Raw genomic sequence first — 15,709 nt, 5'->3', positions numbered from 1 at the left:
AGTTTTTGCCGCCCTGTGCTACGCTTTCCTTCCCTTGGAATCCATTCCGTAACTCTTAATGACCATCGGTTATCTTCCCTCCTCATTACGTGTCCTGCCCATGCCCATTTCTTTTTCTTGATTTCAATTAAGATATCATTAACTCGCGTTTGTTCCCTCTCCCAATCTGCTCTTTTCTTATCCCTTAACGTTACACCTGTCATTCTTCTTTCAATAGCTCGTTGCGTTGTCCTCAATTTAAGTAGAACTCTTTTCGTAAGCCTCCAGGTTTCTGCCCCGTACGTGAGTACTCGCAAGACACAGCTGTTATGAACTTTTCTCTTGAGGGATAATGGCAACCTGCTGTTCATGATCTGAGAATGCCTGCCAAATGCACCCCAGCCCATTCTTATTCTTCTGATTATATCCGTCTCATGATCCGGATCCGCGGTCACTACCTGTCCTAAGTAGATGTATTCCCTTACCACTTCCAGTGCCTCACTACCTATTGTAAACTGCTGTTCCCTTCCGAGACTGTTAAACATTACTTTAGTTTTCTGCAGATTAATTTTTAGACCCACCCTTCGGCTTTGCCTCTCCAGGTCAGTGAGCATGCATTGCAGTTGGTCCCCTGAGTTACTAAGCAAGGCAATAGCATCAGCGAATCGCAAGTTACTAAGGTATTCTCCATTAATTTTTATCCCCAATTCTTCCCAATCCAGGTCTCTGAATACCTCCTGTAAACACGCTGTGAATAGCATTGGAGAGATCGTATCTCCCTGCCTGACGCCTTTCTTTATTGGGATTTTGTTGCTTTCTTTATGGAGGACTACGGTGGCTGTGGAGCCGCTATAGATATCTTTCAGTATTTTTACATACGGCTCGTCTACACCCTGATTCCGCAATGCCCCCATGACTGCTGAGATTTCGACTGAATCAAACGCTTTCTCGTAATCAATGAAAGCTATATATAAGGGCAGTTTATATTCCCCACGTTTCTCTATCACCTGATTGATAGTGTGTATATGGTGTATTGTTGAGTAGCCTTTACGGAATCCTGCCTGGTCCTTTGCTTGACAGAAGTCTAAGGTGTTCCTGATTCTATTTGCGATTACCTTAGTAAATAGTTTGTAGGCAACGGACAGTAAGCTGATCGGTCTATAATTTTTCAAGTTTTTGGCGTCCGCTTTCTTATGGATTAGGATTTCATAAGTAACTAAATAACCCACAAAGGCCACTTGCGATGACGATGGAAAAATTTTTGTGCTTTCTTGAGGGAAACTGGCAAGCACTACTTCCTACAATGCGGGAACAGGGCTAGAAGCACACATGGATGGAAAACATGCTGCAGTGACTAACAACTGATTTATTGACCCAGTGGATGAGGGTTAAAATTTAAGAAGAATGCATCGTCAGAGGCATAAAAGACATCAGAAAAGGAAAACTATGTGTTTATCACCCTTACATGTCCATAATGAAAGGCAAATGCATCTAGTCCTGGGTGGGCCAATAGAAATGCAATTTCTTTTGTCAGATGTGGCAGAGATGTCTATGAACCTGGGTATCTGAGATTTTGAAAATGCTCATGCTTACAGTGGCTGCATGTATTCTTGGGGGCCTGAGGTACTGAGGTATGCATAACCTTGAAATTTTTGTTTAACTAGCTTTTAATCAGCACTATAAAATGACAAGATTGTGTTGTATTGATACTATGAACCACGCAATAAGGAACGAAAATGGCTGCTAAGAGCTAGTGGACGTTATGGGCGGTCACAGCAGCCAGCCCTTTCGTACCGTATTTACTCGCACAATAATCACACTTCTTTCCTTAAAAAAAAAATGACGCAAATTCAGGGGTGCGATCATTATGCGGTTACACTTCCAGCAAAAAAAAAGAATTTTTTTCATCCCGCATTTGCTGCTGGATGACAACAGGTCAACAAATAGGTGGCTGCCGGTGTATGTAGTGCGGGACAGCAAAACAAAAATGGCGGCCGGCGGAGCAAGCAGAACGCGCCGAACAAGATTTTTTATTTTTTTTCTTCTCGTGAGTACATTACGTGCATTGAAACAGTTTCTTCCGTATCAGTAATGAATAATACCGTTAATATGAGTAAGTTTGCGGCAATAACGTAGCCATGTCCTCTTTGAGGAGACAAAAACAGATGGGCGTGCTTAGCTGCCAGTGACATAGGAACACATGGTGGGCATGCTGCGGAAACTGTGGCATTTGTCTTCACTACTATTTTAATGCGCCACGTTTCCGCTAAGGGTGGGTGAATAACTTAGCTGTGTTACAAGCATCGGTGTATGAATAGGATACACTTCTAACGTATCAGTGTAAACGTGGCTGCAGCTATCGTTGCCGCTCGCGATTTGTTGCGTGCCCACAAGTGCAGACGAGAAGAATCGAAAGGTGCCTTTTTTTTGTTGTTCTTGTTGACCACAACCATTATAAAGCCTACACATAATAAAGGCAAGTTTAGTTGTAGCTTTTTTTTTTTTTTCATGGAAGTGTGGAAAGTGATGAAAGTAATGAAATGAGGCATCTACTTAAGAATCATTGGTGCGTGCAGACCACTTGGTTTGCCTTGAAGAGTCGTTCGCGTAGCATTTGACCGATGGTAAGCGCGATTATATTAGCTAGACTTGGCACACGACATATCGCTGCGGCAAGTTCGGGGTGCGATCATTACTCGGGAAATAAAAAAAAGTAAATTTCGACGACAAAATTTACGGGTGCAATCATTACGCGAGTGCGATCATTATGTGAGTAAAAACAGTGAATGTGCTTGTGTGCGTGCAGCGCTGGTTGCGGCAGGCCATGTTTGAGTCGAGCGAAGACGTCCCAGACGACGGGCTCCTCCTGGAAGGTGCCGAGCTGCCAGTGAGTCCACTGCTCGAGGACAGCATCTCACCGCCACCCGGTATGCACCAGCACACTTCTTCGTGAAATTTTGTGCTAGCACCGTATTTATGCGAATATAAGGTAAAGACCCGTCCTTACCTAGCAGCTACAAACCTATTGCTTTGACCTATTGTCTCTGTAAGCTCTTTGGAAAGATCATGAACAGTCGCCTTGTCCATCTCTTAGAAAGCAATTCCAGCTGGAACACCAAATTCCACTGTAAACAGCTGTATGCTGTATGCTGTTTACAGTGGAATCTTCTTGATGCGATCTTCGTGGAAACCGGAAAATAAAACATTGCATCCGAAAATCATATTATCCAAAGCAAGCTCCAAAATGTATGAAAATAGCCGTACTCAGTTACAAACTCAATAGCAAAGGTTCGTGTGGTGTCGAGTGATACTGCTCTGATAACGTGTTATGTGGAGCAGCAATTCTCGACTCCACGCGAACCGCAGCCAACGCACTTTTATTGGGCAACATTCAAATAGCTTGTCAGTTGAAGTTCCTTATTTTTAATGTTCGTGAAAAACTTCCTCTGGAAGTTAAGGGGGACGCGGGTTTTGCATCCCAATAAATGGCAAAAGAAAAATAGATTTCTTTAAAATCGCATTTTCAGTTTCTATAACTCTTTTTCTATCTGATTCTCGAATATCATCACTGTAAACCACATGGAAGTGCTCTAAAAAATTTGTTTTATCAGCCAAGGTGGCGAAAAATCTCGCGGAAATCAAGAAAGAACAGCGTTCTTCAAGCCGCAATATTTCCGAAACGCCGCAACCAAGTGCCACCATCTTCGTCTCGGAAAGCGCATTTCTCCGTCTTCAAATTTACTGCTTCAGCTGTCTCCTCTATACAGAAACAAGCAAACAAAAAGCAAATGATTGAAGGTCATGCCGGAGTCTGCGATTGGCCGCGCCCGCCACATGACTCCAGCACAGTTCAGCGCTCGCGTTGTCTGCTTGGCTCTTTGCATCTCGCAAGTCTGGACGTCTCCACTCACCGTAATCTCGACGTGTCAAAACGGGTGCTACGTGGACATCACAGTAGCGTGGCAAATCCCTATGCTTGTAGACATCTCAGACTCGCCGCTAAGCATTGCAAGCATTGGCGATGCGGCCTTCGCAACCAAGATTCACTCGCGGAATCCTCGACATGTGGCTAAGCCTTTGAGCACTCGGTGCTTCAAAATTTGTGACCAAGCACATCACGCACGCAATCCTCGGACTTGCAGCTAAGCATTTCGCGCATAGGGAGTCTCCAACTTGGCGATCAAGCACACCACGCGCGGACTTCTCAGGCCCTCACCTGAGCATTTTGTGCATCGGCGCCTCCGCTGCGCGATTAAGTAAATCTAGGGGGGACTCCTCGAGCTCACGGCTAGGAATTTCGCGTGTCGGCACCTCAGACTGCACGAATAAGCGCATCGAATGTCGACTCCTCGAGCACGCGTCAGGCATTTCGCGCATTGGCACCTCGGACTACACAAATAAGTGCATTGAGGGTAGACTTCTTGAGCTCGCGGCTCGGAATTTCGCACATCAGCACCTCGCACTGCGCAAATAAGCGCATCGAGTGTCAGCTCCTCGAGCCCGCGTCTAGGCATTTCGCACAACGGCACCTCCGACTGCGCGGCTTTATTCATCGAGTGTCTACTCCTTGAGCCCGCATCAGGCATTTTGCGCATCGGCCCCTCGAACTGCATGAATAAGCACATCGAGTGTAGACTCCTCGAGCCCACATCAGGCATTTTGCGCACCGGCCCCTCGGACTGCGCAAATAAGCGCATCTGGTGTTGACTCCTCGAGCCCGCAACAGGCATTTTGCGCATCGGCCCCTCGGACTGCGTGAATAAGCGCATCAAGTGTAGACTCCTCGAGCCCGCGTCTAGGTGTCACACTGATCTAGTGGGCCGTGCGGATGTTGGGAGAGATGGAGTCGGGAGACGCAGGCGAGCACAGCAAACAGATTTTAATTTACCCAAACTCTAAATAGAAAAGTCAAAACTCGATAAGGAAAAGTCAAAACTCAATTGGCAAAAAATAAAACTCCACACTTGCATAGCCAAAACAATGTCCTTATCCTCACCTACGTGCATCCTTAGCGCTTCTTGCGGAGGTCCGGAAACCCTGGCCTATGGCTGCACGCTAGCAAAAAGGAACGCTCTTGCAAAGTTCCGTTGTCGCACGTAACTCCAAGTCCGATGTGCGTCGGCTCTTGATCCCAGTCGGTGCTCCTGCTGACTTCGCAAGCTTTGTTGCCTTGGTATCGACCGGCCAGCTCCTCCTACTCGGATGTCGGTGTCCCGAACTATGTCTGTGACGTTGCACTCCGGCCTCCCTGGTTAGGCCTACTGCTGGGCTCCGCCGCTACCTCTCCGAGTGTCGGCAAGAAGCCCCGGGACTACTGTTCGTGCTGGTCTGCCGAAGAAGGGGGATCCAATTCCTGGAGTACCCGGCAGCGCCGTGGGAGGCAGGTCCAGAATGTCGCCGAGGTCGATGGCCACACCCTGGATAACCAGCACCACAGGCCAGTCCGAACCTCTATGGCTCCCGTCACCAGTGCAAAGCTGGCGCTCCAACCTTCTTGGCCCAGAGCCACGTTGATAATCCCAGCTTGGCGCCGCTTCTCCCCCGATCACACCTCAGGTCATGCGCCTCGAGGGCTCGTGCCGTTCGAACCGGTCAGCGCACATTGTCCTCTTTTTTTTTTTTTTTTTTTTTTTGTGTGTGTGTGCCCCATGCCTCTTACATATGACATAGGCCCCCATTCCAGTTTTTTTTTTTTTTTTTTTCAAAAAACTGCCTTCTGTCGGTCTTCGTGGTGGCGAATTTGACTCTCCCACTGTGACTTGGGTGCTTTTTCTTGCCTCGTCGTGGCTTACAACACATCGCCACACTGTCACACACGTTTCACGACATGCACAGTTCACAACGTTTGCGAGTTCATTGTTCTCACCACTTTACACATGTGCACTTAATCGTCCGTGTTACACTCGACATTTCATCACTCCAGCGCCCTACTCATGAAATCCGCCCCACTACTACTATAGCTCACATCGCACTACTTCTGTCCGCCCTGGGAGGTCTGCAAACACTTCCTCGAACTTATGAATCAACTTCCTCAACTTATCTACTTGTGTTGCTGCTAGGGCTTGGTTCAACCTAACCCTCTCTGCTCCCAAGGTCTTCTCACCAATATAAGTGTGCACTTCCCCGTGGTCTTTCTCTTTGGCAATCGCCGTGCAAATTCTAGTCTTCTCGTCGTTCTTCCCCCTTTCTATCTCCTTTCTCTCTTCACAGTTTTTTACACATTTCGCGATTTTCTTTTGGCATGTATCACATGATTTCACATACCGCTTCACGTCACTCTGCACCCCGATCCAAAAGAACTCTTCTGTGATCCTTTCTAATGCATCCTTTACTCCTTTGTGACCTGCGGTTACACTACCGTGCCCTATCTTCAGTACAACATGGCCACAATTAGCACATGACCGGGGCAGTTGGAGAAGTATGGGAGAGGCCTTTGCCCTGCAGTGGGCGTAACCAGGCTGATGATGATGATGATGATGATGATCTTCAGTACTGTGTCCCTCAGCTCCTTCGGGACCATCAACTGTAGTACTTCCCTACCTGAATTAAACATACACTTCCAGTATAATAGGTTATTCTTCTTTATGAACTCCACCACTGTCCTGCTCCTTTTCCTTCGCGCCAGTTCTCCTACCTTTAGTTCACACTTTCGTAATGATTCATCCCTGTTATGAAGTTCTTTAAGGGGGGACGCGGCTTTCGCATCGTGAAAAATTGACAAAAAATAAATTTTTTGAAAATCACATTTTCAGTTTCAATAACCTTTTTTCTTTCTGATACCCAAATATCATCACTGTAAACCACTTAGAAGTGCTTTAAAAAATTCTTTTTATCAGCCAAGGTGGCGAAAAAATCTCGCGGAAATCAAGAAAGAACAGCGTTTTTCAAGCCACAATATCTCCGGAATGGCGCGACCGAACGCCGCCATCTTGGTCTCGTTGGAAAGCGCTTTTCTCCGTCTTCAAATTTGCTGTTTCAGCTATCTCCTCTATACAGAAACAAGCGCACAAAAAGCAAATGATTGAAGGTCGTGCCGGTGTCTGCAATTGGCCGCGCCCGCCATGTGACTCTAGCGCGGTTTGCCATTGGTCCGGCGTTCACGTCGTCTGCTCGGCTCTTTGCACCTCGCGAGTCTGGACCTCTCCACTTGCCATAATCTCGAAGTGTCAAAGCCGGCGCTACGCGGACATACATCGCACTATCGTGGCCGATCCCTATGCTTGTGGACGTTTCAGACTCGCGGCTAAGCATTCCAAGCATCGGCGACGCGGATTTCGCGACCAAGATTCACGCACGGAATCTTCGGACATGTGGCTAAGCCTTTCAGCACTCAGTGTTTCGGAATTCTTGACGAATCACATCGCGCACGGAGTCTTCGGACGCGCGGCTAAGCAATTCGCACCTAGGAAGTATCCGACTCGGTGATCAAGCACATCACGTGCAAGCTTCTCGGACCCTCGCCTAAGCATTTCGCGCATCGGCACCTCGGTCTGCGCTGCTAGGTACTTCGCACGTCGGCTCCTTGTATCTGCGGCTAGGCATTTCGCACATCAGCACCTCGGACCCGCAGTTAAGGATATTTCGCGTTCCCTCTATTATCATATTGTCACGATAGCTCGTAACAATATCTATCATACTACTCCTTCATAAAGAGAACCTCATCATGAGCTCTGTTCACTAGGCCCCTTGGGCTGGCATAGACACCTGGCTGCAGAAGTCATTGAGACATCATACAAAAGTACAATTCTGGAAAGCACCTAGCAGCTGCAAATCTATCGCTGGCTTTCTGATCTTGAGTTCTACAGCCATTGTCAAGTAAAGATGACATGAGAGGCTGCTGACACTCGGAGCCTTCATTCAGAAACATAGTCAATTCTACCAAAAGAAAAGCCTCACTGATTGTACTGGAGATTGCTATTAATCAGGCAGCCTGTGGGTACAGGCTGCCTGAATGTACACTGGAACTATATTCATGCCCACACAGAGTTCTGCACATCACTTGGTTTGAAACTTAGGCACCATGCTCTTTATAGAGCAGCAGCAGCAAAGAATTACCTCTAAAAAGAAAATGAAGGGGGGGGGGGGGAAGCGCACCAGACCAGAGGCCTGGTGCGCTTCCCCCCTTTGAAAATCAACTTCCTTATTTCTTCATGGATTTTGATGAAAATTGGCACAAATGTTTAGAATGTCTCCCTGATGCTTCCATAAAAGTTTCAGAGTTATACCTTGAGAACATTTTATTAAATTTGATTCAGCAGAATGTTTCAACCTTGAACATTGTGAAGAGCCTGGGGAACTTAAAAAATGTGATAGAAGGCTTGTTAAGTACTGACTGCATAGCTAAATGCACGCTGAAGGTTGTGACATTCTCGTTTTTATTTTTATTTTTTTTCAACACAAATATTTTGGAGTGTCATTTTTTATGTTACCTTCGTATCAAGCACACTTTCGGGGTGAACGAATAGCCACATCATAAATTTATAATACGTCCAGGCCTAAAAGCAAGAATGTCACGACCTGCACTGTAGCCCAAGGAACAAGACAAAAAAAAACAAAACAGAGTCAGAATAGGCCAAACGGTAACAAAGCAATCAGCTCCTCAAACTGAGCAGAAAGGCAAAAACACAGTTTTGAGAAAAAGGCCTTCAAAGTTTTGCCTTGCCTCCACTCTTCTAAAATGCACCAGGATTGTATTCCTTGGTGTCCTTAGCACAGCGGGGCTTCTTGGGCATGTGGCCTATCATCTGGTGTTTTTTAAATGCCTTTTTTTTTTTCGTAGGGCATCCTTTTCTGCAGCTCTTTGAAGGGAATGCTTTACTGGCTTCAAGCCAAGTGAGGCACAAAACTGTCTGTATGCACGAAGCGTTCTGGCATTGTACTTGCAGACTGCCTCACTGACAGCTGTCTCCGCTGCGATCAATGAAGCATTTTGCTCTTTTGGTAGAATTGACCAAATGACAGAGTGGAGACTCTCGGCTGCATTCTGAGTCTTCTTGCCTTGGCAACGGCTGAGTAGCTGAGGATTCGAGATGCATTGATACACAGGCAGTAATGCAGCTGAAACCTGTGTTGCCAATTTGTACTTATGTTCTGGCGGAGCTTTACCTTCAGCTTCTGCAGCCTGGTGTCTGCACCAGCTCAGGGCTACTGGAGGGCAGAGCTCATGATGAGGGTCTTTTTCTGTTGAAGTGATATGATAGAAGGTTGCCATTATGGCCCTTTGCATATCATCTACTTCAATATTGTCACGTATGGCCATGCCATAATAATTGGTGAGCTTTTTGATTAGGTCTTGGGTCAGGCCACCCTTCCCTCGAATTGGTTTACTTCTGCTTTTTGAGACAAGTGTTCGCAGGGCTGTACTCATCCTCTTTTTCACATGATTGATACAGTCCTCTTTGTTTAATGTAATGAAGCCATAAGCCTTGTCTTCACAAAGGGCCTGGAAAGTACGGCTATCCCCATCACAAACAATAAATGTGTAGCAGAGGTCATTCCTTTCCAGTGACCTTCTGAACAAGATCGACGCTTCCTCGACCTCCATTCGGCTTGAGTTTGCATCGGTGTTCTTTTGGCACACGTGATTCTCTTTCCATTCACTGTAGCCTTCGTTTTCTTTCGGCCCAAGCGTGCATCCATGGCATCTGTTCGAGAGCACAATGCAGTCAAGCACCAGACCAGTGTAAAATTCAGTTATTGTGCCCACACCAATATGGGATGCATGACCACGTGTCATCCAAGTCCCGTCGTAGACTACCGTCACATTTTTTGTGAATGCCAGGTCCATCCCGCTGTAAACTTTCCGCACAGCTGCCACAGCATCAGAAAAGAGACTTGCCGCAGCCATCTCACCAGCAGGCCTGAATTTTGATTTCAGATGTCTTTGGAATGTCTTATGGTGCAAGCCTCTGTGTGAAACGTTCATTACTGACCAAAAGTCAGTCAGTGCAGTTGCCCCCCTGCCGGTGGTTTTAATTGCTTGCATTGCACGCATATTCACGTCAAAAGCCTTACCACCCTCTACTCACGGCGATGACCATTCACTTGCAGCAATGCCGCAGGCATTGCAGGTCAGTAGCATTTGTGCAGCCAATCCATGCCTTGTTCCCAAATGAACAGTCAGTCCCGGCTGAGAGCATTCTTGGCACAAGGCATTCTTGTACAAAGCATTCAATGCTGTGACCTGCACAACCAAAAACTCATTGGCCAGCTCCACATCGGCACAACTTCCACTCCCACCTGTGAGCTTCATTTTTCTCTCGGTCACCAAAACAGAACTGAGTGATGCTTGCATTGTCTCGGCTCGCCCACGAGAAGCTTCTATCGATATGTAGTGCGGTTCCAAGTGAACCTGAATTGTACTGCCGAATCTCGACTGCGTTTCATCCACGCGCGAGGTGCTTGGTCGCGGGTCCGAGACGTTGGCGCCTGAAGTGCTTGGTCGCGGGTCCGAGACGTCGGCGCCTGAGGTGCTTGGTCGCGGGTCCGAGTCGTCGGCACCTGAAGTGCTTGGTCGCGGGTCCGAGTCATCGGGGCGTGAAGTGCTTGGTTGCGGGTCCGAGTCGTCAGCGCCTGAAGTGCTTGATCGCGGGTCCGAGACGTCGGTGCCCGAGGTGCTTGGTCGCAGGTCCGAGACGTCCGCGCGCGAGGCGCTTGGTTGCGGGTCCGAGTCGTCGGCGTGCGAGGTGCTTGGTTGCGGGTCCGAGGCATCCATACATTGACGGAACTGCTGCTGTGTGTCCACGATGTCCGCGCCGCACTGAGCATCAGCAGAATCAGCACTGGAAGCTGTTGACGACGCTTTACTTTTGGGCATCGGGGACTTGCGCTTACGGCTGCCAAATTGATGCGTTTTGTATTTCTTCTTGCGCCGTCGCCGATCCATGATCACAGCCGAGATCCAACGCGAAACTACGCCACGGAGCTTCGAAGCCGCTACCGAAACTATGGAGAGGCTCGTGATACGGGCGATGGAGAACATAGCTGCGGGAAGAGCAGATGACGCACAGCACTTCGCCCACCGTTGCTAGGGGCAACCGCTTCGGAGACCAATGGGGCCGCGCACCGCTGTCACGTGGCGCGCGCCGCAATCGGGAACCTCCGCGAGACCTCGAAACTTGCTTTTTCTGCGTTTGTTTTCGCTCAGAGGAGGCCGGGAAGGCGGCAGATTTAAAGTTGAAGAAATGCTCTTTCTGTTGCGATCAAGATGGCGGCGCTCAGTTGCGACGTTACGGAGAGGTCGTGGCTTGAAAAACACCGTCTTTTTGCGATTTCCGCAAAACTTCTCGTCACCGTGGCTGATACGACAATTTTTTTAAAGCACTTCTAAGCGGTTTTCAGGGAAGATATTTTGGAATCAGGGAGAGAAAAGGTTATAAAAACTGAAAAGGATTTTTGAAAAATTGGTTTTTCCATCATTTTCCGCGATGCGAAAGCCGCATCCCCTCTTGGTAGCTTGGGTGAAGAGCGCCGAGCCGTTGTCGACGGAAGGCACCGTTCGCTCCTTGAGCAAACTCCAGGTTGTCTCGCAATGGGGCCTTGTACTGGCTCAGGAGGTTAGACAGTGCAGGTTCTGCCTGTGGGAATCTGGAAGCTTGAGACCCTGGCCCGACAGCTCACTCCAGTCATGTGCTGGGTGGGACCTTGTCCTAGCTCTGGAGGCTAGGCAGTCCAGGTTCTGCCGGTAGGAATCTGGGAGCTCAGGCCCATGGCTCGATGGCTTACTTCCGCTCCCAGCGGACGCTGACTTCTTCGGCGCTCACTTGCGTCCCAACACCACCACGCCGTTCCAGGGTCTCTCCCTCATCTCCTCTTCTTCCTTAATTTACTTCTACGTCACCCATCATATACGGCCCTTAATGGTTCCTTTCTTCATAGTATTTTGTTCTGGCAACACTTACATATCACGCGCGTCGCTTCTTTGTCGTCGGCTTGTTGCGCTCACCCATTCGCTCTCGATGTTAAGTTGTCTTCACCGCACTGCTCCCTTTATCTACAACACTGGCTTCGCACACTGTCATTCCCTCACACACAACAGCAGGCACGTCCTGCACTGAGCGATAACATGTGTTAGGTGGTGAAACGCGGTCAACCCGATAAAGATAAACAAGTACATGTGTCAGCATTAACCGGTAAAATATAAGCGTAACTCAGTTTGGGCATTTTTTTTCATTCTCGACCACAAACATTGGTGCCAGGAAATCGTACGTAACAACACTGAGCACGTGCTGGTTGGCAAGTTTGTTACGCACGATTACAACGAAGGCGCCAAATAAAACAACGGACGAAGGAAACAGACACGAGACAACCACGTAGGCGCACTAACAACTGAGAGTTTTATTTCTTGACACAGGAATAAATACCTGTCAAGAAATAAAATGCTCAGTTGTTAGTGCGCCTACGTGGTTGTCTCATGTCTCCTTCCTTCGGCCGTTGTTTTATTTGGCGCCTTCATTGTAATCGTGCGTAACAAGATCGTATCAAAGAGGTTCTACTGTATATGTGTTTTGCACTGCCATAGAGGCACCACTGATGGCCACCTAGTGGGTGCTTTCAAAAGTGCACTCAAGATGCACACAATCATATTTTGCAGCAAGGATGACTGAAGTTCACAACTGCGGTTTTCCCTTCATTCAGGTAGGCCCTGCTCAAATTCATTACTCAGCCTTGTAAGCATCATTGAGTGCAGCAAACATCGAGGTGGCAAAAGAAAGCGTAAGAACGAGAAATATTCCACCAAATGGCAGCGATCCATTGCTGCTCTTGCTCTGGCTCGTGCGGCTTTGTGGCAAATGATTAGAACCGTGTCGCCAGCAAGCTTTTGCAAGTATTTGAGCACCCCTCCGCACAACACTTGTTCTTTGACATGCTTTGAAGATTTTGCTCTGAAATTATGCATCGGAGAAGCCTAAGCAACTTTGTCGGAAACTATGATGGTTGGCTGCCTCATTTGCCCTCGTGCACTTGGCAGTTGCACACTGGCGAGCTCTACGTGTATTGTTCAGTCAGTCATACTTTTATTTTCCGCCTTTTTTGTTTTGTCCTTTTTTCATGTTCTGCACAAAGTTGTCTGTGCATGGTTAGACTTCCCTTGGTTAGATCTCATCTGCTCTTACGAAATAAGTCGGTTGCTAGAATTGCTGCCTCATTCATGACCGTGTTCTAGCAATCATGTTCTAGCCCAGCAATTACCTACAGTAGGTAATTGCTGGACTAGTTGGTGCATACCTAATGACGGGATTTAGCGCAAGGACACAACCACAAAAAGAGACACACATGCCTGGGACGTGTTCTGTGTACATGTCATTTATTTACTCTCGGGGCCGTTCGGTGCTACAGAGGGGAGTGGGTAATAGACATGTGCAGAAGGCAGATTAATGAAGGTAATCACGTGCAGCAGGTTTGAAGGCACTACGATGGACACGACGGAAGGTGGTTCCAGTCGGCACTAGTCTTCAGAACAAACAAATCAAAATAAAGTTAGTCCTGCAGTTGGTACGTCAACTTTGAACCGGTGGTCCATGCGGGATGAAAAGTGATTGCTTTAAAGTTTCATTGGTGAAGTATATCTTGTGAAAGAGGCATAAACGAGAAATGTGACAGTGTAAGGAAAGTCAGAAGGATCTAATGCTTTCTTCGTAAGCTTTACACTGGCTAACGAGAACACCTGCTGTGGTTGCTTAGTGGCTATAATGTTGGGTTGCTAAACACGAGGTTGCGGGATAGGACAAACACTACCACGGCAGGCTCCTATGGCTCGCAGTCATGCCCACCTCTCATGGTCACACCTTTTCTTGTTTGCATGGGAGCTAGCCGCCAAAAAATGTTCCATGCAATCACAGTTTGGCAATCTACTAAAAGCCGTTGCCAAAAAAAAAGTTCACTTTCAGGAAACGTATTAACCGGTCGTCATTCACAACGTTGTCATGAGGGGGGATGTCTTCTCTCTGTATTGCACATATTATGAAGCACCCATCACGACAACACAAGCTTTACAGATGGTCCTAGAGTTCACATAATAAGGCCTTCTGAAACGCTGCTTTATTGAGTAGCCCAAAGGTGTTCTCAGTGGTAACCCTCTGCTGGCTGTGCACCTACTGCCTTTGTCAGGCATTAGCAGCCAGGGCTTTAGTGTCTGTGCAGAATATGTAGCCATCACCACAGGAAAGGATATTCTGCAATGGATCACTTCCATCTCATTAATCAGGTTATCAAGAAATCCGCAGTGTACAATAAGCTTCTCTATATGGCTTTCATTGATTACGAGAAAGTGTTTTATTCAGTAGAGATACCAGCAGTCATGGAGGCATCGCGTAATCAAGGAGTACAGACCGCTTACGTCAATACCTTGGAAAATATCTACAGAGATTGAACAGCCACCTTTATTCTACACAAGAAAAGTAGGAAGATACCTATGAAGAAAGGGGTCAGACAAGGAGATACAATCTGTAGCAAGTATGTGACGCCCCCTCGGACATAATCTTGGTTCGCCCGCCAAGCTCGGCGGCCTGCTAAAGGTCGGCAGGCAACATTGGTCGCCGAGCCACAAAAAACACCGACGAGCACGGCGGCTCGCCGGTCAGTAATCATTCAGCACCACCACGCTGCGGGGCGTCCGTCTATCGGAGGGTGCCAGAAGCCCTCCCTTGTTCACGACCCGGGGTGGATCGTGACACAATCTTTCCAATGCCATTCACTGCGTGCTTGGAAGAAGTATTCAAGCTGTTAAACTGGGAAGGTTTAGGAGTAAGGATCGACGGCGAATACCTCTGCAACCTTCAGTTTGCCGATGACATTGTTCTATTCAGCAACACTGTGGGCGAGTTACAACAGATGATTGAGGACCTTAACAGGGAGAGTGAAAGAGTGGGATTGAAGATTAATATGCAGAAGACAAAGATAATGATAAATAACCGGGCAAAGGAACAAGAGTTCAGGATCACATATCAGCCTCTAGAGTCTGTGAAAGAGTACGTTTACCTAGGTCAACTAATCACAGGGAACCCTGACCATGAGAAGGAAATTCACAGAAGAATAAAAATGGGTTGGATCGCATACGGCAGGCATCGTGAGCTACTGACTGGGAGCTTACCATTATCATTGAAAAGGAAATTATACAATCAATGCATTTCACCGGTACTGACATATGGGACAAAGACTTGGAGACTGACAAAGAAGCTTGAGAACAAGTTAAGGACCACGCAAAGAGCGATGAAACAAAGAATGCTAAGCATAAGAGACATAAGAGACAGAAAGAGAGTGGTTTGGATCAGGGAGCAAACAGGGTATAGACGACATTCTAATAGACATTAAGAGAAAAAGATGGCACTGGTCAGGTCATGTAATGTGCAAATTAAATAACCGTTGGACCATTAGGGTGACAGAATGGGTACCAGGAGAAGGGAAGCGCAGTAGAGGATGGCAGAAGACTAGGTGGTGCGACGAAATTATGATGATGATGATGACATCTGGTTGCACCCACTTGGAACAAAGGGGCCTTCTCGCGACACGTGACCGAATCCTATAAATGCATCTATGAATCTGTTTTGGTCACTACACACAGATTGAACTGTGTTGCCCATTAAGGAATACTGGACAACAAGTGGCATCTTGTTCATCCAGTTCATGGCCATTGTCGTTAAAAAAATTACCACTGAAGCTTTATGCCTGCAGCTTGTTGGAATGATGCACCTCAAGATGATGCCTCCAATCTTGGTTATCCATGAAGCTC

The 15,709-nt window shown here is 47.4% G+C and overlaps 1 protein-coding gene and 1 pseudogene across 5 annotated transcripts in view; one reads left to right on the top strand and one right to left on the bottom strand.

Annotated features, from left to right (window-relative positions):
* LOC126529757 (inactive histone-lysine N-methyltransferase 2E-like) overlaps positions 1–15,709 on the top strand; it is a 392,924-nt gene that overhangs the window by 296,955 nt on the left and 80,260 nt on the right. For all 5 annotated transcript variants that reach the window (XR_008612213.2, XM_055070020.2, XM_055070021.1 and 2 more), the window contains one exon: positions 2,786–2,906. Coding sequence is in view for 4 of the 5 variants with exons in the window: in XM_055070020.2 (XP_054925995.1) it covers positions 2,786–2,906 (121 nt within the window). In the remaining variant the exon portion in view is untranslated. The remainder of the gene's footprint in view (positions 1–2,785; positions 2,907–15,709) is intronic.
* Positions 8,095–10,864, bottom strand: LOC140213136 (uncharacterized; annotated as a pseudogene).

Source organism: Dermacentor andersoni, chromosome 9, assembly GCF_023375885.2.
Source record: "Dermacentor andersoni chromosome 9, qqDerAnde1_hic_scaffold, whole genome shotgun sequence".
NCBI classification, from domain to species: domain Eukaryota; kingdom Metazoa; phylum Arthropoda; class Arachnida; order Ixodida; family Ixodidae; genus Dermacentor; species Dermacentor andersoni.
This window is presented reverse-complemented; position numbering and strand designations above follow the sequence as displayed.